General features: G+C 43.8%; 1 protein-coding gene across 1 annotated transcript; it reads left to right on the forward strand.

Annotated features, from left to right (window-relative positions):
• Positions 1–745: 745 nt before the first annotated feature.
• acyp2 (acylphosphatase 2, muscle type) lies at positions 746–20524 on the forward strand. Its single transcript, XM_006638413.3, has 4 exons — positions 746–946; positions 2298–2314; positions 2846–2955; positions 19814–20524. The coding sequence occupies exons 1-4, from the start codon at positions 793–795 to the stop codon at positions 19926–19928; spliced, it is 396 nt and encodes a 131-aa protein (XP_006638476.3). The 5' UTR covers positions 746–792; the 3' UTR covers positions 19929–20524.
• The last annotated feature ends 457 nt before the right edge of the window (positions 20525–20981 follow it).

Consider the following 20981-nt stretch of genomic DNA (forward strand, 5'->3'; position numbering starts at 1 on the left):
ATACTTAAAAAGCTGCCATATGGCAAGATATCTAAATGGTGTGTGTGCCACCTACTGGTGTATTCATGTATTTAGGGTTAACTGCGTTGTAACTGGTAGCCCGACTTGCTACTAAAACAAACTCTCAAGTTTTCAGAGGTGTCCCATGACTCGGTTTAAAAGCACAAGAACTCATGGTGCTCTGATAACAGTACATTTGCTTTAACTATTAATGATACGCGGAATCCATTAGCACTGTTAACCCAGAGCGCCACCATTGTGTAATTAGACTGACAGTACCAAATGCTTTTAGAACTTGATCCCCACGATCTTAAAACGTGCCCGTGAGCACCCATAAAAAATATTAAAAAATGAAAGTCAAGTACAGGACCAGGAAGTCCATTTGCGCTTGTTTCCATTGCGAGTGTCAAAACAATTACAAATTTAGGTTCACTCTGGGAATTTAAAATCGCCACTCCGATCGCCTCCCCTTCAACACGGCCTGTCCACTGCAATATTTCTTTCTGAAAAGGACAACTATATAACATCTGAAAAAAAAAAACAATCTGGTAGTTTATCCTAGGATAAATCCTAGAAGATAGTATATCCTCTTTAAATTCCAGTTTTTGTCACCCGTAATTCTCCCAAGCCCAGTAGTTTTTACATCTGGCAATGCTTAGGCATCACTTCGCTTTAAAAAATAAATATGACCCAGTCTCCAGCTCCTCGCCAGACGTGCCAGGCTGCGCAGGGGTTGTGAAATTAGCGCACTAGCGACACCCAGCTGGGGGGGAGCGCCAGGTACCAGCGCCGATGCGGAGAGCCGTGTCCGGGCCGGGACTGAGGTGGACCTGGAGCCGTGCGCTTGTTCTAGCCGCACTTATCCTGCTGGCAATGTCTAACGACGTAGTCAGTGCAGGAGCCAAACTGGCTTCCGTAGATTTCGAGGTATTCGGCCGCGTTCAGGGTAGGTAGCCTTGTGTGTTGCCCGCCTTTAACTGCTCGTCTAGTCGCAGTAACACAGCCCGTTAGCTTGTGCCCAGCAGCAGCTGCCGTTTCCAAATTTAGACGCAGTTAAGTTTCGCTGCGACTCTGGATTTCGGGGCAAATAAGTAGATTTGACATCGCGATGCGGCACAACCCGTTTCCCCAGACTAAATACTCAGGATGAGCTAGTTTTAAGTGGTGAAGGAATTTAGTGCATGTTTGCGCATCAGTGAGCCGAACTGTCGGCTTAATGCGTTTCTCAGCTGGATACCGTATATTTTGGCAAGTGTTGCAGCAGGGTCATTTGAGTTCAGTTGCTTTCTGCCTTACCAGACCATTATTACGGGGAGTTCACTGCGGTGCTTTGCCTCGTTAGCGTCTCCTTAACTGACACTGCTCTGTGTTGGCTGTTTATTGCTGAAAAAGCGGACGCATTGCCGTCCCAGAATAATGCCCACTGTTAGTTTAAACACTGCGTCGCAGTCGGAAAATGACCAGCTTGTTGCCAAACGCTAACAGGCCGGCTGCAATGAAAAAGAGTGCTCGGATACAATGCTGCCCTCTACCGATGCTCCATTGATACTGCAAAACATCGACTACCTGGATAAATAGGAACAAGTAAAGGTTTATTCCATGCTGAAAAGAGAAGAAAGAAAACACAACATTTCGGCCGTTTTTTTACTTTTCAGGCTCCACGGCCGAAACGTTGTGTTTTCTTTCTTCTCTTTTCAGCAGGGAATAAACCTTTACTTGTTCCTTTGCAGCCTACGCATGCTGACACAGCTCCCCACCTGAACTACCTGGATAAATATACACCCTACATATACAGTATTACATATTATATTTGCACAGGCTGCAAAGATGTATTTTATATTAATTAAAATATTAAAATTAAAATATTAAACCCCAAACATGATATAAAATAATTTAGCCTCATGGATGCCGCTTAGCAATGGGAAGATTATTGCCTTTATTTAAAAATGCCTGAAACCATTTTCTTTATTGCTATTAATGTTCTGCATACAACAACATAAATAAACTGGGCTGAAGTAGGCCAGGTGGGTAGCTTCATCAAGCATGCGTAGGCTGCAAAGGAGCAAGTAAAGTTTTATTCCACGCTGAAATAAGAAGAAAAGAAACATGACATTTCGTCTGTCCAGCCTTGCTCGGGTGTGGACTTCTCTTTTCTGCGTGGAATAAACCTTTACTTGTTCCTCAGCAACATAAAATGCTGTTGATCCATTTAAGTTCCATTCATTTGCTTAGGGCACCATTCTATACGTATACTTTAAATATATCATGAGCTTTTCCTCTTTCTGTTTTTTTTGCAGGAGTCTGCTTCAGAATGGTAAGTTGGAGTGACGTGCACTGTGTTTATTTTGAACCCTGAAACACTGGGTCTCCATTCTTCCATCTTCACTCCGCCTTTCCTGGTGAGGGTTGCGATTGCAGCAGGCCAATCGATCAGGCCAGACTTCCCTGCCCCCAGGAACAGATCCGCAGGCCAGGCCAGGGGGTGGCGTTCGCAGGTGAGTGCCTGGTGGCCGGGCTCAGCCCGGAAAGGCCATGCGGGGCCGTCTTGGGAGCCCACCACCTGCAAAACACAGGGTGAGGGTGGGGTGCGATGTCAGCCTAGTGGCAGGCAGAAGTGGAAAGGACCTAGACACTGGGTCTCAATCATACTTGATGTTTCAGAAATATAAGACGTGCGCTTGTCTTTTTGTTTGGCGGTACACTGGACTGGCTTTGTGTGCACAAATCAAATAGACTTCTCCCGACTGTTCCCCCACAAACCGAGAACCGCCTTGTGGTTCTGAACATCAGCGAGTGTCTGCCAGTGTTCTGCACCCACTTCCTGTCCCTCTCTCCCGCCCCGCAGTACACGGAGGATGAAGGCCACAAGCTGGGGGTGACGGGCTGGGTGAAGAACACCCGGCAGGGGACCGTGATCGGACAGGTGCAGGGCCCGCCCGACAAAGTCAAGGAAATGTAAGTCCGGCGCCGAGGGCTTCCCAGGAGTTTTAGGAGCTTGTGCTCCCGCCCTGAATGAAAACAGAAGAAAAAAGCTTTTATAGGCTCTAGCTGCTGGGGTTTGGGTTTGGTGAAGGCAGCTGTGGTACAGACCACCCATCCTGTGGTCCATAAGCAATACAGTATGCGGTGAGTGGAATCTGTGTTGGAGAACAGGACAGGGTTCCTCTTGCTCTACGCTGGACCCCAACTAAGAACTGTGGAGCTCTATGAAGAATATCGACGACTGTGTTTTTCATTGATTTAAGAACAAACATACAGTATACAGATTAATTGAGATTCTGAAATGCTTTACATAGTCTGTATGAGAGGCAATGGTGCTGGATAGCGTATTATAATAATCCTTAAAATTATACAGAGCTTTTCTGGACACTCCACTCAAAGCGCTTTACAGGTAATGGGGACCCCCCTCCACCACCACTAGTGTGCAGCCCCACCTGGAGGATGTGACTGTAGCCATAGTGCGCCAGAACGTTCCCCACACACCAGCTCTCAGTGGGGAGGAGAGCAGAGTGATGAAGCCAGTTCAGAGAGGGGGATTAGTAGGGGGCCATGATTGGTAGTGCCAGGACACTGGGGTAACACCCCTACTCATTATGAGAAGTGCACGGGGATATATTGAAGTACCAGTCCATTTACAGGTCAGTGTGCAGTGTGTGGGTCTGTTTTAGATGGTCATCTAACTGGCCTCCCTTTCACAACAGCCATCAGTCAGTGTACAGCACAGTGCGAGTAGCTTCCAACAGCGGAGAGGGTCAATCATTCGTTTTCAAGGTGGACACACTGGAAGTCAGAGCTGCACCCCAAAACACAAAATATTACCCTTGTCAGGCCAAGTATGAAAGCAAACCCAGAACATGAGGCAAGAGTGATGATTTAGTGATTTAAGTGGGTCGTGACACCAGATACAGGAGGCATGCACTCCTTTGCCTCATGTGAAATAAAAAATGAATAAAAATGGCATTTTTCTTAGATAAATATAGCAAATCATGAAACGTCACTATGTACTGTCTGTTTTGAGGTATGGTGTAGTAATAGTCAGAACTTTCGGGGACTTAATGGTTGTGGAGCGCAGTCACTTTAGTGTAGTGATGTCTATTGTATTGTGTATTGTGTAGTCATTTTGTAGTGTATAGTAATGTCTAGAAGCACCAGAACCACTACTACCAGAACCACTACTAATTCAAAAAGTCCAAACCCAGTTCTGCTCAAAATTGCAGGTAGATGTTCCTCACCATGACAGCCATCACACGGTGGAGCAGTTTGTTTTTCTACGACAAGCCTGGCACTGCTATAACTGACGCATCAGAAAAATTGGGTTCGTCAGTGCTTACCACATGACGGAAATTGAAGATGGGTGGGAGATGTATAGATCGTTAATGTAGTTTGATGCGATGGACTCAGGTCTTTAGCACAAATCATGCATTATCTATGTGTCATACAGTTTATACAGGAAATGTGTGCACTCTATTATGACATAACCCAACCCAAGCCATTGCATCTGTCCATGATCAGGAAGTGGCTCGTTCCTGATCAGGGCTGTGGCAACTGCACCCTGGGTGGGATATGCCAGTGTGATGCAAGAGAACTCACACACAGGAGCACAGGGACAATTTACAGACATCAGTTTACCCTCCCGGCATGCATTTGAAGCTGGGAGGAAATCAGAGAACCCTGAGGAAACTCATATTAGTGCTCAGAAAACACACAGAAGATGTTCATTTCTGTCATTAAACCCAGGGCACAAGAGCTGTGAGGCAGCTGTGCTAATGCCCACCCCACTGAGCCAGACCATTCCAATTAAGTAAAAACAGCATGAAAAATGACAGGAGTTTTCATTTTCTTCATTTCGTGTTATCAGTCAAAAACTGCAATACCTGATCATGTGCTTTCCGGTGCAATGCTTCAGTTGTATAAGATAAAAGCCTGTAGCTTAAAGTCTTACAGATTTTGTCCAAAAAAGTGCACTGTATTTCAGGCAGTTTCAGATGCCTAAGACTACAAAGCAAGCAGCATGGCAGAGAGAATGTACCTCTCAAGGAAAGTAGCCTTTTCTGAATTAGCATCTCAGAATCACCTTGTCATAGCAAGCTATCTCAAAGTGCACAACATCTGTCACAGTCCGTGAGATACAGACAGGGGAACAGCACCACTTTGCCAGAAAAAAATAGAATAACATCAGGTTGTCTTTTCGTAAGCCACCAGGTGTCACTCTTTAGCCAGCTTCTGCCTGCGCTGTGGAATCTTCTAGAATGATCCCGTTTCCCCTTCAAACCCTGGACTGCAAAATATACAGGAAGAAAATAGCCGACTGGTCTTGTTTTAGCTTTTCGTTAATTGTATTAGCTTTTCACTATGAGCATTTTCATTTTTCATGTCGACTTTGACGTATTAACCGAAATCACTTTAGACGAACACAAACATGACACAACTGAAAGAGAACGCATTAAAGCTTAATGTCCAAATGCTTAGGAAAGTTTAAGGACACGTTCACTCGCACCCACGACTTTTAAAAGTACACACCTGTGAGGGTCACATAATATGATAGTATGTTAATTAAGAGCTTTGGAATGAAGAGAATGCATCAATGTACCGCGCTGAAGGAAAGCTATTTTGTTTACAGCCATGTTGCAAATACAGTACTTTCCATCACGATAGGTACTGTATGTTGATGTCTTTTTCAGATATTTATCATATGCGGGGATTCTGTTTTATTTTACATGCCTCCAGTTACAAAAATTAAATATATTTTTAAAAACAACTCTCCTTTTATTTCCCGAGTATTTTTAAACCCCGACTGTTTTTAATTTCCCGATTAAATAGGTAAGAAACTGCACCTGCTCCAGTCGTTATAAGGTTGGACAGTATAAATCAGGCCTGGCTTTGATTTTTTTTAAAAACTTTGCTGTCCCTGCCGTGCCTTCTGTGAAACTGACCTGATTGCTATACACACATGCACAAGAAAAAACTATAACAGTGACAATACTTTTATAAGTAAATGTCTGAGCACTTTTTTAAAAGACAATTAAATCCAAAGGTAAAGTTTATGAGAACGTGTGGTGAGCTGGTCAGCAAATTTTAGACTCGGTGAACTCGCACTCCCAGAGTCTCTAATGGATCTGGGCAGTGTGTTCCACAATCATGGTGGTGTACAAGACACCTACTGTGCAGTTTCTAGTCTTTAGTAGAATAAAAAAAATATTTGATTTTAGATTAAGTGCTGGGTTGCTATCGTGCAATAAATCTTTAAGATAAAACCTGGAGATTCCTATTAACTGGCCTCACAAAATTCCTCGCATTTACTTCCAGTTGGGATTTTTGCGGAGATGTGTAATACTGCGCACAGCGCCGGCTGTTGTTTGGGAAGTGATTCAGAGTGACCAGCTCAGCCTGGCAGCAGTAGTCTGCGTGTGTGTGAGTGATTTCGAATCGCAGACCCTTCATCTTCCCCCCAAATCTGCAGTGACACTGCCAGTCAGCTGTGGTTTCACACAGAAACAGGCTGCCGTCGTTCCACTGAAAACAGAAAGCCTCAGTCCATTTTAGATTGAAACCCTTCCATTTGATGTGCCTGGGTTGTGTAACAGTTGGCAATTAATCACTCTTTGATCCGCAGTGTTGTTGAAATGCGCAGATCTCTCCCATTGAGAGAGTGTCCAAGATCCAAAACATCTACTACCCAGATTGAGAGGGAGTGTGGAGAATGCTGTTCCCCTTGTTAAAGGAAGCACAAAGCGTCCCCCTTCTCACAAGAAGTGGTCCCATTCGTAGGTGCCTTCCCCTTCTTAAAAAATATTGCGTGAAAGTAGTGCTCACCTTGTAAAACGACAGGCAATGATTTCACATGGGGAGAGCAACAAGTTCACTATTCCCTGGTGCCTTGTCTCTTCTTATATGTTTTGTGGAGCTTGGACCCCCATATTGTTTTTCTTGTGCCCTCTGCCACGATCTGGGTCCGGACAACTTTCCTGAAGGAGCTGTTCCTCTCCTGGGCTTCGCCGATGACAGCAGTATGCAGAGCAAATTAGATGACGAATCGCAGCTTTGCCCATTCGGATGTGTGCCTGGTCTCGATCTGCAATGTGATTTGAATTATTTCATATCTGGCCCGCTTTGGGGTGGATTCTGACAGCAGATCCCACGGGGAGTTTCAGGGAAGGAGATGGAGTGCAGCTTTGTTATTGGGGTGTGGGGGAGAGAAAGTGAGGGGGCTGCTGGGCGCTGGAGCTCACGCAGATGACATAAAGCTCTAGGACGACTGAAATGTAATCCAGACGGGAGGAGGGTTGTAACCCAAGCGGCTGAGGGCTTTTCGTTGCAGAGGCACGACCTTATTGGAGTGTTTCAGATTCCAGTGTCGGGACCCTCTAATCGCTGTTGTTTCCAGGGTCCGGGTAAAAGAATCCAGATGTGTCTGTGCGTCTCACAGTGAGAGGACCTGTGCTCTAGTTTCAAGGAGTTACATTTGGTGTTCATACAGTGCCTCCCACCTGAAAGCATTCCAAGGCTTTTCACAAATGCATTACTGAAGAGAGCCCCATTTACAGGGAAGGTCATGCATATACGCAAAACACCAAGCAGACGCAGGAGCTGTTAGCCGGGCCTTGTGCATTTATAATATCTGTCAGATTTATACCAGGGGGTAAAGGTGGAGTTGCAAATGTGGCTTTTTGTCCTTTGCCATTAGCAGTTGAATCAAAGTTTCGACTTAATCCAGACCCTAGTAAACCTGCTTCGTTGTGGCCGTGGAGGAACTCAGTGGTGCTTTTGTCTCAGATTCCTGATCTAAGACAAATCTAAAAGACCCCTCGGAGTGAAAGTGCGGCTGCAGTGGAGAAGCGTCTTAATGCACAATGCTGATTCACCTCTCCTGCACACTTCCTGGCAGTCCTGGCTGTGTTTTCTGAAAATATTTTAATGCACTTGCAAATCTTCCCATAGTAACACATCCTAAATGGATCTTTTAATGGGAAAATCTTGTACATTTCGATTCTCCGGATCGTTTTTCAATGCCAAGCTTTAAGCGATCGCAGTGCTTTGACACAGCTGATTCGACTCCCCTCTCTCTCTGATTAAAGTGTGTGCTTGCTGAGTCACGTCAGCAGCTAGCTGTCGCCAGGAGTTCCCAGTTGGTGCACCAGTGGCTCAGTGCTGCGAGGGTTAGTCAGGCAGGGCACTGTCCTCTTCCAGTGGAAAAGAAAACCCTGGGAGCTCTGGCTCCTGTAGGCTTATGATGACTCCAGTGAGAGACAGACACCTCCTCCAATCAGGGCTGAACCTCCTGTATGTCACCGAGGAGCTTCTATGGGAATCAAAAAAGGAAAGGCTCGATAGCCGGAAAGGGGTTCGGGAAGCCTGTCTGCTCTTCCTTATTGTCCCCCTGTGGTTTGCTGTGAGCTAAGACATCAGGATTCAAAAACGAACCTGTCTGGCTGAAGCTTCTGTCTAAAAGCTACTTACATTTGTACCCATTTAAGCAGCTGGGCATTTGACTATAGCAATGTGAGTGAAATGCTGTGCTCGAGGGTACAACACCTGGGATTTGACCCTCGACAACAAGCCGTAGACCTGGCCTATGTTATGCTCATAGCATTAAAGGCAAGCACTGGGTTTCATGGGTACTGTGCCAATTGAGGTGGGGAGGAGCCAGGATCTAAGGCGGGGTACAAAAAGGAGGGTGGAGGCAGCGAGTGTCGTCAGTCTGGAGCCCGAGTGTAATGAGTCTGGCACCGGCTCAGGGGGCAGACTGTAACAGCGAGCTGGCTGCCAGGGAAACGATCATTCTGGGTCCCCTCGGCGATAGGCTGAGTCCACTGACACAGATGAATATGCTGGACTCAGCCCATCCTGGACAAGCAGCTGGGGTGTAACCAGTCTCTCCTGTCTTCTTATTGGCCTCGGCAGTCCTGGCAGAAACATTCTGGAACGACACTGGAGAAACACTGGAAAAGGATGTGGAGCGAGTACACCATAAATTAAGGCGAAGTTCGACTTGACGCCCATTTATCGTTAAGGTCAGGTTTTAGTCTAAAAACAAACAGAAACACAATCAATAGTTTTAAGGGGTTTTTTTTCTTGCATGAGTGCATCACTGCTGTAAAATCTGGGCTCCAGACACTTATTACACATCACAACAGTCTGAGTATCCAGTCCCATAATTACTCTGAAGGCATTTGTCATGTAGCTGGCTGTGGGTTTTAGTAGAACAAGAAGAGAGAGGCTTGTTGGGCACTTTTCCATTCAGTGCTGTGAGTTCTCACAGCTGTAAATGGGACCCTTGTATCTAGGGTGAAGGGTTATGGCTCTGCTCTTGATGTACGTCAGCCATTTCCTCCAGTCATTTTTGAAAAGCTGATGAAACAAAGGAAGACCTGATACAGATATGGCCAAGGCAGAACTCCTCCAAAGTACACCCCAATTAGTGTGAAGCGACGAGGTTATCGGAGTTTTGAGCATATTGAACAGGACATTTTCAGGCGTGGTTGAAAACTTAGTTGCAAATCCTTGATTAATCCACACATCTAAAATTGATAGTTCTCATTGTCAGCTGTAAAATGAATAACGTGATTAGCATTTTTAAGGAAACACTGTAGTGAAATACCGGCAAGTTCCTTAATAGTTTACTCCTGTATCACTGTGAGCGTTAGAAAGCATTTGGAGTTTGGTAGCAACAGAGGAGTTTGGAGAGTATGTCCAGGTGCTAAATTGTATTAGGAATTCATCTTTTTTAGGATACCCCAGCTTGCTCTCCATGAGACACACAGACAGGGAGAGAAGCTTGGGGTCAGAGCGCAGGGTCAGCCATTTATACGGCACCCCTGGAGCAGCTGGGGTTAAGGGCCTTGCTCAGGGGCCCAACGAAGTAGGATTCCTCTGCCAGCCGTGGGATATGAACCAGCAACCTTCCAGCCACAGGTTCAGATCCTTAGCCACAGAGCCACTGCACCATGCTGATATTGATTATTCAGATTGCTAACTAAGGCACAGATAAAATCAAACGATGACCCATTTGTCAATAACAGATTTTGAATCTAGTGTTTCATAGTGGTTTTTGTTTGTTAGCAAGATGCCTCTTCCTTCTATGCAGAGGAATTCTGCCACATGCTAGTGGGTTTGGAATTTGTGATTGTCGGTTCATTCAAAGTTTTGGTTCCGGCCTAAGTGCCGAATCAAAATATAGAACACTTTAAAGACAACCAGACAGACGTTATTATAGCTCTGTGTTCTCACTTTCACATGGAATAGTGTGGGGATCTTTCTCCACCTGAGGAATAGGTCACGGAGTTTTCATCAGGACCTGCTGAGACTGATCTACATGCCAATCTGTAGAAACAGTTTAAATCTGATAATCTACAATAGTCTTCTTGCAGTGTTGACAAGAGTGTTTTCCAAGGCAACACTACCCCTGAGAAATTGGATGATCAATTAAGTTAGAATGTAGAAGAGGAAGTCAAGCCTTTTGAATAAAAAACAATATTATGCTGTGATTCTGTTTCCTAGCCCTCCATGGCCTGGGGCAAAAGTACCAGCTGATGCCTCAAAAACTTTTTTGGATCATCAGCTTTGGGATCTATTTGTGCTCTTCGGCATTTGTAGTGTGTCTTCAACTGAAGATGTGGCCCCACCACACACTGGTTAAAAGGTGGAACAGCATTGTTGTCCACTACTGTGGATATTTGTTCAATTCCAGCTCGAACGGCCAAAGATTTGCTTGTGGCTGTCTCAGTTTTATGAGATGCTATTTTGATTTTCTTGGTCATTTCCTGGCAGCTGCCTGGAAGGAGGTTATTTGTCGAAGCCGCTTTCACTGTGATGCTTAATTCACGTGGCAGATTGCGTTGAGAGAAGAAATAAAAACAGGATGCATTATGGGGGGATAAATCAACCAGAATCACTTCATTATTGACATAACTGGACCAGTTTAACAGCTTCTCCCAGATGCTGAGGTTCTGGTACTTTGAAGACACCGGCAAAACCTCAACATCAGCCCTCCAATACCAGTCTTGGGGAAATCTGCTCCAGGAAGAGAATTTACTACCTAAAGCTTGACACCTTTTAGGATTCGAGTGCTGTGTTCTAAGACGTACAGCGCCCCTGGGTGCCCTGGTTTTAGTTGCTGACCTTGAGAGCTTTCATTTTTGGTGGGAATCCAGTGTCTCTCTCAGCTCTTTCAGGATGAATACCTTTTACACCCCAAGCTTTCCAAGTGCTGACCCGTGCCTTGAGAGTAAATGTGAAAAGAGATTCTCTCTCCCTTTGAGGCTGTCTCAGTTCTCTGTTTATTTGATATACAGCAAGTGTATTATCTTCACAATAAGAATGCAAAAAGGTGTTTTCTTCACAGCATGCCAAAATATAGTTGTTGGTCTTCCTCATGTGCTGTTTCATGTCATGCAGTGAAAAGAACACCATTCTCTCAAGAGTTGCTGTGCACGAATTTAGTCAAGCCCAGTAAAGCAAATCCAAAAGGATAACTATGCTTTGCAGAAGAGAGGACTGCCACTGTCTCTATATTCCTTTTCCACTCTGTGGAATCCCTATAAATATTTTATGCCATGTAGCAGAGCTACAGTACACTCCTTTTGCAGATAATAGGGAAATTGATTGGGTGATATTTAATTAATGACCCTGCAAAACCTGTAAGGGAATTCTCGTGAGATGAAAGATTTGTTTTTCGGTCGAAAAAAATCAAGCGGATTTTGAAATAAAGTGACAAGGCAGAATCTTTAATGATCAAATCTTCTGAGGAGGCACTTAAGAAATATTCTGTGATTTGCAGCAGCTCAAATAGGATCATATTCGTTAAACATTTACGACCATACTAGGTTTCCCCTCGTTTTTTCCTTTCCTGATAGGAAAATAACACAGCGGAACCCTGTCAGGGTCCTGTTTAGATGAGAAATGTTGGGTTGTTTTTTCAGCAGTAATTTTACTGTCAGCAGTAAAATTATTCTGGTAGAAAAAGAAAAGGCTTCTCAAATGAGGCCATGGCATCAATCCGAATCTGGAGTGTGATGGTGATTGTGGAGAATTCTGGGAAACGTGAGCGAGGCCCAGCAGTTTACTAGCGCCCCTCTTTCCTGTGAAGGATGTGTTTTATTGAGGTTAAGAACAGTCACAGTCCTCTTCTCTGGTCATGTGGTCTAGCTGCGCACAGAACCCACTGCTGCTGCCTAGGAAACTGTCCCTGTGTGCTGGTAAAACAGGGATTTAAAATCTAATAATTTAATTAGATGTTATCAATGTGGAAGCCTGGAAGAAAACCTCCATTTTCTGCAATCAAAAGGCACCACACTTGTTCACACTTTTTTCATATTTAAATGTCTTTCTTGTTACCTGATCAATGTACTAAAGAATCAAAATCAATGTACTCTTGAATTCACCAGGGAATAAATTCTGTCATTCATTCAGTCATTTTACTTTCCGTAGATATGGAATGCAATGCACCTAAAAGAAGCCCCACTCGATGCTATAGCCTGTTTGAGAGGCACTGGAAATGTTTTTAACCAGTTGTGCTGTACAAACTGGGGTGTTAATGAAGAGGAATGACAGGAATATCAATCAGTGGTCTTTTACTTCTGATGAGCGCAGATATGAGGGGGCACGCTGGTCACTGTGCTTTGCTGTTGGATGGATGGAGGTAAAAGCTTCGAAGAGCTGCCACTGATGTCAGAAGGGCAAGCTGTGGAATGGCCAGGAGAGCAATGAAGACCCTTTGTGTAGCGGTTAGCCCAGGCTCAGGGGGTCGGACTATGTCACTATAGAAACCTATTCCCTCAGGCCACAGACAGGAGCGACCTGGTGCTAGGTGGGTCTCAGGACATCTATACCCTCAATGCTGAGCCAGCAGCAGAGCAGACACAGGACGTAAATAGGCTACACAGCGGAAAGACATGAATAATCACAGGGAACTAGGGACAGGACAGAAGTAGAGCGCCCTCTAGGTGTACGGGGCGTGACAATAGCGTTGTGAAACTGTATTTTTATAGATAGATTATAAATGTCTGAAAAAATATATAGGTCATAAAATTAAAAGATTAATCAATAGATTTTAACCATTAATTCGTTTTTTATTGAACTGCATTTCAGGTGCACTTTGAAATGTGTGTAGTATGTCAATGTGCAATATATCCAATTGTGCTTCAGTTTTTGACAGTGTATTTCACTGCAATTTCAAATGTTTCCAAAGTGGCTATATGTACTATTATTATTATTTCCAAAAATATAAACATCAGTCCTTCCTTTCCTGATCTTCAAACCAGCTGAAAAGTGCAGCGTCTCACTGAAAAGCTGATGTATTTTTCAGAATACTACTCTACTTTTCATGTGCACCTCCATCCAGTCGAGTTAGACTTTTCTGGAGGTGATTTTGCACATGTGCCAGTAGTCCAGAGCTTTTCTGCTCAGCTCTATTACATACCGTGACTAGACGAACATTTTTATTGTACTCAATATCTAGGGGCTCATTAGTTCCCGTTTACATTTAGATCTGCCACTTGCTCTTCATCTCTGGACCCCACAACAGCAGCAACAACAACATCTCCTCTAAGAAGAGTTATGGCCCTAGCCTGATCAGGTCTGGTGCAGAGCAGCACTAACCGGCGGTACAAGAGTTCACCCGTCAAAAGTCCAGCTTCTAAACAGAAAACAAAGCAGAACTCCACCGGGCGAGTTTGTGGTGCATGGTTATTGAAGCTAGAGAATTAAGATCAGTCATCAGGAAAACAGGAATTGGTTGTCTTTGCCCGTCACAGCTTGCTGCTCAGAGCTCGGTCTGCAGACTCTTTCAAGATATCCTTGTTGTGGAGTCGACCCGTTGTCGCGCAGACCAAATTTAGCATCGCAGCTCTCAGAGGAGCCCGTGACCCAGTTGCTTTTCACTCCAGCAAGAAGCAGAATCACCACCAAGCTGAACGAGACAAGAATCAGGGAGCCCTGTTCAAGGGACGCCACCCATTTTTCTCTCTTCCTCCATGCGAGAGCGAGGTAAGGCAGCCAGCCCCCGGGCTGGGCATTGATTGCAGTCTGGAGGGATCGAGCGGAGGACTTTGATGACTTTCCAGACACGGGCCGATCCCTACGGGGGGCTGTCCCGGAGGCCCAGCTGCGCTGGTGCAAAACTACGAGAGTTCCTCTCAGCAGGTGTCGGGCGCGGAGCACCCAGCTGTTTGTCAGGCTGAGACACTAACGTGAAACAACTTCATCTGTAGGGGACAATTCTCTCGAAATCAAATCAGCTTTGTGGCATAGCTCCTGGAAGAGGCACGTTGACCCTCATCTGTAAACCGTGGGCCAGAAGAAAAGGTTTGCAGGACACCATTGAGTTAAAAACACTACTGGAGCTTGTGTCTCTTAAACAGGCTGTAGCACTAAGTGGAGCTTCTTCTCAGTGCATTGGATTCCAATACCAGGCAAGATACTAGTTCATCATTCTGGTGCCGTGGAGTTAATGTGTCACATTTTACTGCATATCTCAGCTGCTCTGTCCCCTTAACTCCTCTGGTGGCCGATGCTTTTTCTGGAAAAAGAAGCCTTTTGGTTGAAAAGGAGGAAATTTGGTTACATCCAGCACATACTGTAATTAACTTGTAATGCTGTTGCTAGCTGTTATGCATAATTTCAACGTAACGAGAATTTTACTGGTTTTCTCTGGCAGGTTTCAAATCCCACGCCTGCTTTAGAGGAGGCAGTGGTTTGGTGAGAGACGGGGATATCTTGGTGTATCTATGGATCACTGTAGAGTAACAATAAATGAGCAATATGCTGTAGTCCCCCCGCCTCTCTACCTGGTGTTGAAACAGACAGGAGAATTACAATCAAATATTTAAAGATGGAAATACTTAGAGAAAGCCTTTACAGTGGTCATTGTTTTAGCATTCTCTCCTATTGCAGTTGTGAGGATTGTTAAAATGCACAGCCATGGACTAAGTGTCACAAAACAATTAGCTTTTTGTTGATTTCTGAGATAAGACTCAGAGACAGTAGTAGTTGTATTATTAGTAGTAGCGGGGGTGTAAGTCTGTTCACAATACAGACATCTCCACAAAGCAGTGGCCTTGAAATGTGCCCAGACCAGGTGACTGATAACAGACACTTTCTGTTTCAGCTGCTCTGTTCATGTTACAATTGCCCACCTGAAACCCCAAAGTACTGCACAGGGCTCTCAGTGCCCAATGGTCACAACACTTCGGCTCATGGACTCTGACAGCAGAGCCCATTATTCTCTGCTTGGCATTCATCTTTTAAAGGGTGTGTCCCCCACATTGAAGTGGCCTTACGATTCAACTTTGGCTATCTCATGTTGTTCCAAGCAACACATAATTTGCAGAGTGCATTCATTTATGAAAATGCCAACACAAATAGTCAAGCTGTGTTTCTGCTTTACTTAGTGGTGCTTCAATATTTCTGCTTTTTAATATGCATGAAGGAGAGGGGGGGAGCACTTTTTATTTCTGCTTCCTTTCTTGCTGAGGGGACAGCTGTAATTGCTGGGATACAGACTCCATGGAGCTGCAAAGCAGCCTCAATGCTGAGTAGCTTTCGTGTAGGCTGTGGACTCTAAAATAACAGGAATCGGAAATGTACAGTTCATTAATATTTAAACTCACAGATTGAGCATGATGGGAATCTGGCTGCTTCTGCGCTGAGACCAGCTTCATCTGAGATCCTTACTGGTGTTCTCTGTAAATTTCCTGGTGGGCAAAAGGCTTTTGTGAAAGAACAGGGAATGGCTGGCTTGCACTAAAAACCACAAAACAACAGCAGATTGCAGTGGGCTCATTGCTTGAACCTGCGTACTTGTGTGAGCGTTCTGGCGCATTAGGGCTGCCGTCACATCATCCAGGTGGGGCTGCACATTGTTGGTGGTGGTGGAGGGGAGTCCCCATTACCCGTAAAGCACTTTGAGTGGAGTGTCCAGAAAAGCACTCTATAAGTGAAAGCAATTATTGTGGGTGCAGTGTATCTGCATGTATCTAATCATCTCTGGATTGCTGTCCCCCACCTTCGGTGTAATTGGCTTGGCTCAGCTGATAAGGCTGATTTTTCCAAGTCCTCTCCTTAATCTAAAGAGACGCACTGAGTATGCCCCCTACTGCTTGGACAGGCTTGCTGGCAGGCATCCAGAGCCTTGGGTCGGCTGATGAAAGTGGTGCTCAGGATTAGTCTTGCAGAGGGTAATTCCGACCGCTTGTCTCTTTCTGCGCTGCAAGGGGGCCAAGATGTTGTTCCCCTCAATCCCTTGCCTATTTACAAGCAGACTGATGTCTATAACACAACGCAACACAACATCACTTAATTAGCCCCATACAATATCCTGGGTTGACAAGCTCCAAATCACTGGCACTGGGAGAACTCAGTCACCAGCCCAATCTATCCCTTTTCTGCAGTATTGTATTCACTGTCATTTCTCTGCCAGGTAATTATAGTGCACAGGCAAAGGCTAGACAGGTTATTCTACTAGTCTTTCAAATGGGAAGAGATATAGTTTATATATAGTTTTGCTACAGCTTGCCTTAAATTACAATTGCCTTAAAATAGGCATGGAATTCTAAACCCAAAAAACTTTGGTAAATGTTTTCACTGCTGCCTGTTATTAGAGGAGAAACTCCGAAAATTAACCCAGCACACTGTCCCTGTATTCGGGAGGGTTGCTGACAGAATTTATTTTACATTGTATCATGCAGGATATCAATTACCCTGCTCTCAATATGCACAATACCATCAATCTGGTGAATCTGGGTTTCTGAGCCCAAAGACAGAGTATTGGTAGATTAATTTAGGAATTTTTAAAGCATGTTAAAATAAGTTGCTATTATGCATCACAGTGTATATTGCTTATGGGTTTTTTTCCAGAAAATATGCTGTGGATTTCTATCATGCATTGTATTTGTGTGCATGCTCTACAGAGAAGACAAATCTCCAAATGCTTCCATTTGAACTTAAATATTTCATGACCATGTCTGCAGAGACTGAATTGTCAGCTGATCTGTGCCGCATAAGGGGAGTTGTTTTCTTTACCACAGACGTGTGGACATCAAGAAACTGCTTCTTTTTTCGAAATAAGAAAAAAAAATCATCATCACAGAAGTAAGCTGAAAATCGGATGACCTGTGATAGTTCAAAGGCCTGTCTGAAAACTGCGCACTGATCGTGGAACAGGTGCTCGTCTGCAAACCCTTGCTACTACTCAGTTCATCAGAAGCATCACATTGTAACCGTACAATACATAACACTGACAAAGACAGGATACAAGTATGCATCCTTGGCTAGCATTTTCACAGAACACCATCAGTCATTTTAAAAATGACGGCCACGATCCTTGACTAAAATGATTGTATGAGTCCATTTTTAAAGTGTACTGTAATTATTTATATTCCTATGTGCTAAGGAAAGGGGCACTATTGCTATTATCAAGTGTGTCTGAAGTATACATTCCAAAAATCAGGTTTAATAATTATTTAAATTTTGAGAAGAACAACATTCAGAAGATACTGTGTTTAGAAAGACTTGTTTGTCTTTCTAAATATATTACCTGTTGTGATAATTTAAATAGATGTAAGAGCCCTTTAGTGTAGATACTGTATATTCCTTGTTTAAAAAGATTTTTATGTGTCTTAAACATATACATCAAGCTGACCTGAAGGGAATTGGTACCTGGTACTGGGCATGTATCTGCTATTGCACGTTGTTTCCCTGGAGGTCTGAACAATGGAACGTCTTTCCTGAGAGACAATGGTAGGTGCTCAAGCCCTGCATCAGATGACCCAGCCATTGTCTTAGCGAAGTACCTGGGGGATGTTATTTTCATCACTTTCAGTGAAAGTTCATTTTTAGAAAGTCAGCAGTAGAAACAATGTACAATGGAAGGGATATCCGGGCCTTTTTATGTACTATAAATTCTTGTTTGGAACATGATGATGCCACAGCACATGAATAACATGAACATGTAAGATGCTTGGCTTCTCATTGCATTATGGAAATGTGGAAGTCGTATTAATTAATTGCATTTATTAAAAAAAAGTGTTTTAAACAAGAGAGGGGGATCCACTTCATCCACTGACACTGACATTTGACATGAAACACTGTTCAAATCCATATGCTGACTACAAGAAAGCACGGACTCCGAGGGTGTTCAGCTTGCAGCATGTAGTGCTGAAAGGGTTTAGTGGAATTCCATGTTCTTGCAGGCCGTGTGGACACCAGCTCCAAGAGGGCTGGATGGAGATAATTCCTCGTCCTTCTCTGCCAAGGATCCAATAAATCTGCATGCTCTCCGTTTTTGGATTGAGAACTAAAGTGCTGAAGCGCTTAGCGGACACTCATCAGGAAAAATTCCTCTGAAGGAGGGTGCCCTGTCATTCCCAGGATTATCCGCCTGAGGGAAAGTGACACAGCCCCAGCCAGGTGTTAATGGTGGAGGAGAGAAGTGTTTTCAGAGAGCATCGCGCGCTTGAAGGGACACTTAGCAGCAACAAAAACAGAATCTTCCAGCTAGTCATGAAGCTTCCTGCAATTCTTTTTTTGGCAAAGTCTAAACAGAGGGACCTTAACTATCTTTATTACCAGCTGCATTGTTCTCTCTGCAGTCTTCTCTGGTAGCCCAAGGCAGACAGAGTGTTGCTTTTATCAGTCCAGTCTGTTATCAGCACTCCTAATCGTTTTAGAGGTCAGTGAATAGAGCTGTAGTGATAATGTCTCCACCACTTTCACCCAGATTGCATTGTGGTTTACTTCATCCTTTACCTGTGTACACTGTCTTGCACACCTTGAAGCATTTAAATGGGGCAATATGAGGTTTTTCTCTTACAATTGATTATGAGTTTCGTCATGGTGGATCAGAATGGGGAGTACAATTTCCTCTGATACTCTACTATTATTAAAAATTACTATTAAAAAGGTAAATAGCGGTTGAGATGGTGGAAAATGTTTTTTTTTTTTTAGGACTGAAGTCCAAGTCAAGTACTCACAGGTATCGTGAAAGCAATAAGGTCCCCTACCTGGTTTCTCTTCAAAGCTGAAGACTTTTTTCATGAAAACTAGACTGAAAGTCCATTTGTTGAAAAGTGATGTTTGTTGCATGAAAAGAAAACTAGTTGAGACAAGCCGCTTCTTCCTGACGGCAGCTTTGGCCCACACGTGGGTAGATGGAGATGTAGCGCGAGATCAATCTGCGGTGGGTGACTGCACTTTCCACATGACTTGGTGGAGCTGAGCGCTGTACCACATGGTGCAGGGAGAGGGCAGACTGCGGGGACTCGTGTGACCAGGGGCTGATTCTGACTCCCACAAAGGCAACCTCCTGAACACCTGAGCACCATCTTCACCACATTCTTTCTGAAACTGGAAAACACTGGAAAGCTAATCGCTTAAAACTTTTTTGTCCTAGCGTTTCCAGAACTTACCCAGGCGGATTTCAGGACCAAAGAGTGAACTTCTGGTTCTTGATTAAAGTATCTGGAAACAGCACAATAAAAGCTAAGAAGTTTAACCTGGTCTTCATCAAATTCAGTGAGATGCAGTGATCTCCTGTACATAGTATATACAATATATACAGTAGATGCCATGTAAACTAATAAATTACCTTTTACAGTTTTTTCTGTATTGATGAATTAGAGAATTAATCCCTCATACAAGTTTGTAATTGTGTCTGAGTCAAATTATCCTGGAGCTCAATGTCACAGTTTTATCCAGCGATGGAATTTCTGAATAACAGGAACGACGAGGAGTGATTCCAGTCGATGAGCAGCTCTACTGCAGTGATCAAGAGAGGACCCCAGGCCTGCAGGGTAACAGTGAAATCTGGTTCTCTCCACAGGAAGGTTTGGCTCAGCAAAGTGGGGAGTCCCGGCTCACGGATCGACCGAGCTGTGTTCTCCAACGAGCGGGACATCTCCAAGCTAGAGTACAAGGGCTTCAACACGCGATACTGAGCCCAGCCTCTCCACCCAGAGCGCAGCAGACCAGGAGTCCAGAGGTTCATCGTCCCTGGAAAAGTGCATGAGTATTCTTTAATGAACAAGCCAAAATCATCAGCAGTCTTTAGTGTTACTTAAGCAATCTTATATTTTACTCATTGCACTCCCCATTTATTCTAAACTGAAGGAACCTTAAAGAATTAATCTAGGTGCCTTCTGTGCTTAATATCTGAGTGCCTGCTTTATTAAATCTCCACCCTCTAATCTATTCCATGCACACTTGGACTAACAACATCTAATGTTACAGCTACCCTGTTAGAAGTCTGAAACAAGTATGTAAAGCTGGTAGAGGATTTCAAGGTTGTGTTTCCTATTAAACTGAATTTTTCCAAGTGTTTGTTGATGTTATTTAGGTCAGTTGATTTTAGCCTGCGATGATAAGACTTAGATTCTTCTTCTGCTCTGTTACTTAATTTTTGTAATCTTTTGTTTATTTTTAGATTAACAGCTGGTTTGTTTAAGACGTATCCCATTATATCTGTGGCAAACTGAGCAGGCCGGTAATTCAACAAAAGCAAGCAGGAAAATAAATTTAAGACACTGGAACGTGACCTGGTGTATTGTACATTTTGTTTTGATAGAGAGGTTTTTCTACACATGGTTATTTTAGGAAACATGCCACTGAAATGACACATTTCTTTCCAAGGAGGCATTTTTTCAATTAATCTTGTCCTTGGAACTCATATTGATATTTGCATTAATTTCTTCAGAACTCTTTCTCCAATAGAGATGTAAAACAGAAGTCAGCATCATGAGCAACCACTGCCCTCATCATCATTATCAACTTCTTGTAAGCCTCTGGCATAGTATCTAGTTTATGACAGAGTATATTGTATCTCAGTACTGGAGAACAATTGTTGTTCCCCACTACATTTTCAGTTTTTATTTCTTAACATCTTTCATCAAAAGATCTAACATCAAAGTTTTTTTTCCGTAAAATATCTTGACATGTTCACCAATGTACTGTTTTCCTGTTGCACAGCATATCTCATTTCAGCTGACCTAGTT

The sequence above is a fragment of the Lepisosteus oculatus genome, chromosome 17 (assembly GCF_040954835.1).
Source record: "Lepisosteus oculatus isolate fLepOcu1 chromosome 17, fLepOcu1.hap2, whole genome shotgun sequence".
Taxonomy (NCBI): domain Eukaryota; kingdom Metazoa; phylum Chordata; class Actinopteri; order Semionotiformes; family Lepisosteidae; genus Lepisosteus; species Lepisosteus oculatus.